This window comes from Acyrthosiphon pisum, chromosome A2 (assembly GCF_005508785.2).
Source record: "Acyrthosiphon pisum isolate AL4f chromosome A2, pea_aphid_22Mar2018_4r6ur, whole genome shotgun sequence".
Lineage (NCBI taxonomy): Eukaryota > Metazoa > Arthropoda > Insecta > Hemiptera > Aphididae > Acyrthosiphon > Acyrthosiphon pisum.
The window spans coordinates 97,265,502-97,275,267 of record NC_042495.1 but is presented as its reverse complement, the minus strand read 5'-3'; the positions used below and the strand labels follow the sequence as shown (position 1 = coordinate 97,275,267).

The following is a 9,766-nucleotide window of genomic DNA, read 5'->3' as shown; positions in this document are numbered from 1 at the left end:
TTTAAATGCTTATACAAAAAAAACTGTGACTAACGATTTTTAATATTTTTCATTTGCCTTTGAAACAATATACTAGGATCCTTTCTATTAAATTTTCAAGCTTTTTTATCCAACAAATAAAATTTTATTGATATTTTTAGAAAAAAAACTAAAAAAAAATGGAAAATAAAAATGTCCGTAAAGAGCTCAAAATACATCAAAATATTTTGAAAATGTTATGGTGTATAGAAAATGCTAAGATAAACATTCAGTCAAAATTTCATATATCTACGGTCATTTTTTTTAAAGTTACACCAAAAACCAAAATCGATTTTCTCGAAAACAGATTTTGCGTAAAAATTCCCGTTTTTCCTTAATTTTTCTTTTGTTTTTCACGGCGCTTTTGAAAACTATTGGAAAAATTTTACTTTTGACCCCCCAATGTACCAACTAGATTCACTTTCCTATCAGAAAAGGTACTGTTGAAGAAAATCCAAGCACTTTTACTGTCCTAAAACGTGATGACAGACACAAAAAAAAATAAAAAAAAAAACACACATCATTGTAAAATCAATACATTCATCGTTCCACTCAGAATCTAAAATAAATAATATTGTGCTATTAAATTCAATATTAATGATCAATAGTAAACTTTAAAAAAAAACGGGGGAAAATGTCCGCAACAAAAATATATCGGTGGTGCGGTGGCCATGTCCTAGTCCTACTATAAAAACCAGTCGGAGGGAAAATGTCCATTTACCATAGATAGAACGTAAAAAAAAAAGGAAATAATATAGTGTAGAAATTACGCCAAGTGTATAATAATTCCAGAATGAAAAATAATAGAACACAATTTTACAGAACGTTACAATGCATAATTGTTTTAAAACAAAATGTAGACAAATCGATGTCATAAGCCATCAAAAATTATTCTCTATTATTTTTGTAATAGACATGTTTTTACTATTAGATAACCTATACCTACCCAAAAACATAATAAGAAATGATGAAGCGTTTTGTCTATGTTGCGCATGAGCAAGAGAGAAAAAACCATCAGTTCGGTGACATCATCTTAAGTTGTAACTCTCAAGTCGTAGAAACGATGACAGTATCGTCGAACACTCAAACGCACTGCATGTCTGCATAGGCCACGGGTGGCGATTGCAAAGATTAATTCGGGAATTTCCAAGGGCGTCCGCAGGAGGGTGAGAAATTATGGCCATTTACCCCCTTAGCATTATCTGGGTCAATTTTTATAAATTATTATCATTATTGATGAGTTATATACCCTAAAAAAATTCTAAATAAGTAATCCACTAATTATTTTTACTTTTAATAATATCGATATAAATTCTAATATAAATTTGATATAAATTGTTATATAGGTACATTTTAAACTTTTAAAGGATTGTAAGAAAGTTTTACAGTCGTTTTGGACTTCTTTAATTTGAAAAATTAATTTTTTTTTTATAGGTTTAGGTCATATATTTATTTACGTGTAGTCTGTACATAGATATAGTTTCGTTTAATTTATATAAAAATAATGTAAAAGTTTTAAAATCGTCTAAAACGCCTTACTTTAGACCTGAATTATAAACAATAGACTTTTAAAGTCTTTATAACTTATAAGTCTATAAATTATAATTATATTGAATAAGCTTAAAAATATGTTAAAAAATATATTGTTTTTTTTTTTTTTGGGGGGGGGGGCATAGCCTACCCTATTTGCATCTATGTATAATGCATATAGGTAATTTCAGAATTTAAATTTTCTGGAAAATGATGGTTTACACTCTACATACACTTTTAGACTTTCAATATGAAAACAATTCTGGAACGTTAACTTAGTTATTTCGTTTTCTATAATTTTATTTTCGTAGCTGGTTGGAAAATTTAAGGTTTCACCGAATAAACCTAGGTTTTCCCAGTATTCATACCGTAACATTTATGTTACACAACACCTCAATATATACCTATTATATAAACTATACATTATAGACATGATACGATTAACTGCTGACAGTAATAACATATTAACACAATTAACCGTAAGACATATTTTGTAAGAACAGTAAGTTCAGTGTAGACATTATAGACATGGCCTTTCATATTATAGAACTCTGTATGACTACGATACAGTCGTAACAATTGTTAAACTTCATTTACCTATTTTGTGAATATTTAGTAGGCAAAAAATCCTCTTAACAACTGAAATTAAGTTCTCGTTTATTAAATTAAATTAAGATCCTTATATCTATCTGTTCCTGGCCATGTTAATTTATAATTATATTTAAAGCATCCCACAAATCCCACTATAAATATCTATTTATATCGTGTAACCCCCAGGCCATATTACAGTACTTTAAGTTTTAACCATAACATAGTATATAGTATTATATGTAATTTTCTGTGAACTAAAATATTTTATTCGCTCCATACAATTATAAAACAGATTTTCCAAAAAATTGAATGCAGTTACACAATAAAAAAAATGTTTATTCACTACAGATAATACTTAATCAAATTTGCTGAGATAACCAATTGTTTAAACTTCTGCCAATAAATTCCTGGATGAATTAACAATACAACTAATACAAATTATAATTTAACTTAACTAAACAATGAATTAGTTATTTAGTTATTATGGAATCAATACATCTAATTTAAAGTTTTCATTTAATAAATAAAGTTTAAGTAAATAAAATTAAGTTATAATGTAAGTTATCAAATACATTAATGTTATTACATCTAATTACTATTTAATCATAAAATCATGATAAAATTGTGTTTATAATTATATAGGATTTGTATTAGGTTAGAATTAATAAAACTTAATAACAAAGTATTCTATATTTATATTATAAATATGTCAAAATATAATTTTACTTATTAAAACTAAATTATGCATAAAGGAAGGGTGTTCTGACATCAATAACACTTACAAAACTTATCGAGCATATTATGCATCATTATTTATTGTTACAATAAAGCTTAAGTTTCTGGTACAGATTTTTTGAGTTTTTTCTTTTTGATTTCTAATGCTATTTGTCTCCTGAATTTTTCCATGTGTTGTTGCGAAAAATTCAATGGTGCCCCCCTCGATAAATATTCAGCAAACATACAAACAAACACTCCACAATCCCAATGATTCAATTGTTGAGGGCAGTTTTTCACATTCATTAATAACCAGCCACTTGGATGAAAATCTTCTCCTTTTTTGTTATCATGTTCCAACATTAAATATTTCAATATCAATTTTAAGCATTTAAAATTACGTCCACCCATGCTATCATAATATTTAATGGATTTTTGTGAAAAGCAAACATACACTAAACACCAGTGATCTTCAATATGAATAGGTATGAACAATTTTTTCTTTGAGAATATATCAATTTTCTTAGTCCAACGACAAACATGTGAGTATCCCTTGTCAGATAGAGCTAGGTAAAAAAATGTATTAAACGCATAAACTGTTTCGGGCGAACGTTGTGTGATTAGATCCATATATTCGTTTATAACTTCATCATTATAAAAAAGATGACTGTTTTCAACCTCCGCAAATTTATATTCACCCTCTTCAATGGGTTCCAAATAATATGCAGTATGCTCAGCCTAAAATCATAAAAATGGTTAATATAAAATAAAACTTATTTCATATAATATCTTTAAACTAAAGTAATTAATAACAGGTACCTAACAAATTGATTAATACATGACCATTTTCAATCCTACACTGTACTGGGTACCATCTACAACACAAACAACTACAGTGTTTACCACCAATCTATATAGATACTATCTTTAATCATGCCACGGACTAAGATATATTTTAATTTTTTGTTTGACAGTAATCACACTGTAATTTACTACTTTGTTTCTTTTCTTGCTCATTCTATATCGTACTCCTAACTTCTCTCTAAGTGCTGTCCATTAGTTTATATGTATAATCCCATACCACTAAAGATCATATATAGTACTAAAAACTACCACTGTCACAAGAAGTACACTATTTATTATGTTTTTATGATTGTATCAGCCATGATACATTCCACATTAGACAACTTGTTGTAAAATAACCTACCTATGTATAATTTAAACACAACAACGCACCTTAGTGCGCAATGTGTCATATGTGATACAATTGCTTAAGCCAGGATGTAAATTTTTTTCAATAGCAAATATTTTTCCAACACTATATACCTGGGATGGAAATGTTTTTAAAAAACGTTGTTAAATGGAAATAAACAAAAGAACGAAGACAATTAACAAAACGAAAATGAAGAAAACAAAAAACAAAAACAAAAAACAACTGAAAAATGATAACAAAAATTCCCAAAAACCGAAAAAAATTTAGTAACGAAATCAAAAATGAAAACAAAAATAAATTATAGTATACCACAAAAAAAAAAAATTTGAAAAATATTTCACTTGTCTTTACTTTTTAATCTTTAACTTTAGAAACGTTTTAATTTGAAATCAAAAATTTTGAATTTTCTAATTTTTATATGAATTATAACTTTGATTTAAAATTTAAATATTAAGAATTAATTGTAATATTTAACTTTCAAGTGCATTTCTATATTGCGCATTACTATTATAACTTAAAAGTTAAAAGTTATAAGTTATAAGAATATAATAGATTCTGTATATAATATATAATATATTGTATTGTTTTTAAAAACGTTATTTTTCTATTGTTTCCAAATAACGTTTTTGAAAATATTGTTCTTTTTATATATTTATATATATAATAATTAATTTTAATTTTCAACTTTTAAGGGCATTTCTATATTGCACGTTACTATTATAACTTAAAAGTTAAAAGATATAAGTTATAAGAATATAATATAAAAAAAAAAAATATATTATCAAAAACGTTATTTGAAAACAATAGGAAAATAACATTTGTAAAAACAGTATAGAAAAATAACGTCTTTAAAAACGTTAAACAAAAACAATATTTTTTAAATCAATAAACAAAAACGAAAACGAAAAAATTAAAAACATTTTCCATCCCTGCTATATACACATAAATTCACTAGAAAAAAAATTTTGTTTTCTAGAAATTATGAGATGAAATTCAATAAATGTAGGTAGGGTTTTACAACATGGAAAATTGTTCATAATTACACATTTTACTCTGTACTTTCTTAAGTACATTTATGTTCAGTGAGTATTCGTAAACAAATAATACCCTCAATACCTTATACATACTTTTGAATTCGGTTAGTGTATGTCTTGCAAACCAAATTCAAATATATGTAGACAGAACTGAGCACGATTAAATCTTTATTTGAGTTACCAAGTGACAGTTTCCAATGTTTCCGTATATACACTGTATATAATAATATAACATATAAAAATAATTAATAACTAATGTTTTTCTTGTATATACTATATGATAAAGTTAATTTACTTTCAACTTAATTTCAGTTCTTTATCTAGTCTATAAACGAACATGAGGATTATGTATTTTTTTCGTAACAAAGTAAGTAAATACTAGAATAAAATGTGCAAATAACAGTTGTCCCAAAAATCTGACATACATATGTTATAATATAATATATTGTGAAGTTACTTTAGTTGTATAAAAATTTTGAAAAGAATTATAGTTGATACCTTGGATAATACAGAGCATTTGAAACTAATTAAAACGCCCCTAAAAACTAAAAATTTGAGTAATAATTAAATAAGTTTAAGTCTAACCATCAAGTTTTTATAAACTAAAGATTGGGAACAAATGATTTTTTTAGTTTTCAGTAGGTACACCACTATTATAGCTCAACAAACTTAAGTTTATAAATAACAGATGATTTGTATGCATAACTAATTATAATTACCATTGTATGTCAACTTTCCATTCAGGTGTTCGCTGGAGAAAAAATAATTCAACCAAATAATCATATAAGCAGCCGCAGATGGTATACACTAAAATCAAATAATACAATACTATAATAGTTATAGGTACATGAAAGTATTTGAGAAGCCTCAAAATTAAACTTGAAATAATTAAAATAAAATGTAACATAAATATGAAAATATTTTACCCTTTAGACATTTGTCTTTGTCTTTTATCTATGCAATTAGTATAGTGCAGACGCGAAATTCCTAATTGTTGCAGAAAAATATTATTGCAATTTGCTATCAAAGTATACCATGTTGAATATTAGTGTTCCTATCCTGTTTCACACTCCATGTGGTTATATTCAATATTGTAAATGGAAGTGGTTAGTGGAACAGTTATATAAAAATTTCATTTGTATTTTTATATATCTGTTGAAGCTCGACAAATTGTGGTAGGAAGAGGCGAAGCAAGGTTTATAGATAATAGATAATATAATCTATATAATATAAGAATATAATAATATTATTCTTATTTATCTCAATGATATTAGAGGTAACACTGCTACAATATTCTCCCCTAGCGCGGCACGCCTGTTAGAGCGTTGGTCACTCTTTACAGCCAACGGATGGTCCACGAATATGTATACTCGTTTCAAAAGAGAATATACCGGACGGCGGACTATATCCGTGATATATAGTTATACATATTATAATCTATATTTTATTAAATAAATCTATATTTCATAAAAAAAAACCTTGATTGAATATAACAAATCTAAAAAGAAATTACCAAAAACTTAATAAAAAATCTATATTTGATCAAAAAGTATATTCAATAAGAAAAATCTTGATAAATTAAAAAAAATTACAAACCTTGATAAAAATGTTTTATTAAATAAACTTTTACATAAAATGCAAAAATGACTTTAACCTACTGTACCTAGTTGTACTAATGCCTAATAGTAAAATAAATTACTTTACCTAATCACAATAGTATTTATTAGCTATTACTGTCTTTATTCAGAATAGTTTTTCGTTTGTTCGTTCGTATTTTAATAATTTATACATGGATTTATTCTTATTACTAATAATTATTGTAGGTCTGTTTATTTTATTTCATTCATTATTTAATACTATACCAATAAATTATGTATTAATTAATAATTTTTGAAACATTGTGTTTGAGAAAATAAATAAATGTGATTTTAATTATTAGAGTCTAGTAATGTACCTATACGGCTATATACCCATCTATATGTGAAAAAAAAATTGATATAATAATAACTGTTGAAGTTTTAGGTACCTACATAATAGGTAAAGCATTCGTATATGTATTACAATATTTAATAGTGTAATAATTATAATAATTATAACAATTATAGGTACCTATAACGAGTATATCAGTATGTTATTCATAAGTGCGCACACATGAGAATAGGCAGTTGACCATTCCGTGAACATTACTTTTATGTGTATACATGGTTATACGTCCTTAATCCCTATGATATAGATATTAGGTGAACAATATAGAAGTTAAGTATGCTACACTAAATTAATAGTTAGTAGTTACCTATAACTTATAACGTTGGATTTGAAAAAAAATTACTAGTTATAAATTGAAATTATATCTTATGACTATTATAACTTATAACATATATTTCTATAAATCAAACCAAAACATATATGTCTATTTCAAGTACCTACCCAATACAGATACGCACGATACATCTATTAATTATAATTATTCTACGACTGGGGACTGGATAACGACGACGACGTTTGTATCTCGTGTATTTTATACATTTTTAGTTCAGAACTAAAATAAAATATGTGCCTACAATAATTTGTTAGCATATTTTTCGTGACATTAAATATTTATTTTAATTCTTAAAAGTAAATTTAAACCCCAAAAGAATACGAAAACAAATTTACTTTGGACTCTTTCGGCGGAATTCGTGAGGCGTATTCACTGCGAGATCAATGAGGAAACACTACAAAATATGGAACTTAAAATATTGTGATTTATGAAAAATAAAATTATACGGAACGCAGTAAGTTTTTTGCTCATATCTGCTTTGCTTATTGAAAATTTAGAATTTTTAATCGACTGTGTCTTCTGCAACTTTGAAATTTGCCATAAAATATAAATGATAGATATTATACCTACTATAGGTTCCTACGTCAATATGACGAATCCACGGATATAATATTATAATGCAAACTTTTATATCAGAAAGTTCCGTGTTAAGGAACAATTTGTTCATTGCAATTTGATATGACAATAAACCAAAATAGTTTATAATTTTGAATTTGAATTATAATAATATAATATAGGTATTATTTAAAATATTATTTTCGTTTATTAATTTCTTTTTTTAGAATTTTTTTTTTCTTGTTTACTTTATTTATCATTAGTATTAGTAAGTTACTGTAGAATTTGATTAATAATCATCATATGTTTTATTATTTTATATCTCACCAAGTTTTAGTTATAACTTGTAAGTACTCTTGCCCTTCGATAAAAGGTTCCACCTCAGTGAAGGGCAATGCTAGTTTTCAGTGGCGGACCCAGGAGGGTGGACCCCCCCCCCCTTGGCTTATGTCAAAGTTTTATTTTTAAAAGTTTCTCTGAAATTTTCATCGAAACTTATTGATTGCATTGATTATTATACTTATGAGTTATGAGATTAATATGAGACAATATATGATTATACCATAATTTAATTGGCATAATAATAAAAATTAATTGACATATAATGTAAATCTAAATCTAAAAAGGTGGGCAAATGGATGTCGCTCAACTATAAAATAATTATTGAATTTTAAATTTGATACATTTTGTCAAAATTTGAACTATAAATGCTTATAAAAAAAAATGTATGCCGATGTATTTTTAATCTTTTTCAACTGCTATTGTAACATTATATTATCATGAGCCTTGCATTACATTTTCACGCTTTTTACCCAATAAATAAAATGTTTATAAAAAATTGAAAACTGACAATATCCGTAAACAGCTCAAAAAGTCAAAATATTTTCAAAATTGTATGTTGTATAGAAAATGAAAATATAAACTCTCAGTAAAATGTTTATGTATCCACAGTTATTCGTTTTTGAATAACAACTAAATACCAAAATCGCTACTATGTCATGAGAAGTCGAGTGAATATCCAATATTGTAAAAATATGAACTTCAAACGAAAATGAACAGAAAATGCGAATAAAAACATCCAGTGAAAAATTAATAATAATAGTTTATTTAGTAGAATAAAACGGGCCGAAGCCCAATAGTACAGATAGTATAGTTTGAGTAAAAATACAAAAAATACAGTATTACATACAATAAATATCTTATAGATAGGTATATAAAGTTTACAAAAATTTAGAAAGGAAAAACAGGGGCGCCATTTCAGTTTTTTTTTAAGGTGTGCAAACAATTAAAGAGGCCAATTTTTTCCCACCTCCAGGCCAATCGTTAAAAAAACGTTTCTAGTGTTTTCAGTTTTTCATTACAGATTCATTACAGTATCAAAAACATACTTAATAAAAACATATTTTTATAGTTAACACATTACATTTTACCGTTCATACATTCTGTGGACTGTGTACCTATATATATATAGTGTATAGTAAAGATATTTTTAGATAGAATAGATGCATATTATTATTATTATGTCTTTTGTCTATCAGTAACCAGGGGTGGACTGGCCCAGGGTGCTACACACCAAGTAGCACCCCGGGCCCCCGTTTGTATTTATGATCCGGGCCCCCGATTACCACAGTCGGTATACGGTATAATACGGTATTATACAAAATAAAAATAAAATAACATATTTCAACATCTCTACAAATAAACAACATGTTATTCTTAATTTTTTTTTTATATTTACTTATAAAACTAAGGGCTCTTTCCTAATTTAGGTAGGTTTGAAAAAAAATTACG

At 26.3% G+C, this 9,766-nt stretch overlaps 1 protein-coding gene across 2 annotated transcripts; it reads right to left on the bottom strand.

Moving 5' to 3' along the window:
• Positions 1-2,180: 2,180 nt before the first annotated feature.
• On the bottom strand, positions 2,181-6,238 carry LOC100167940 (Ulp1 protease family, C-terminal catalytic domain containing protein-like). Of its 2 annotated transcripts, NM_001162298.2 has the most exon segments (3): positions 2,458-3,591; positions 5,820-5,907; positions 6,027-6,238. In NM_001162298.2, coding segments are annotated over 2 exon segments (624 nt in total). In that variant the 5' UTR covers positions 5,823-5,907; positions 6,027-6,238; the 3' UTR covers positions 2,458-2,970.
• Between the last annotated feature and the right edge of the window lie 3,528 nt (positions 6,239-9,766).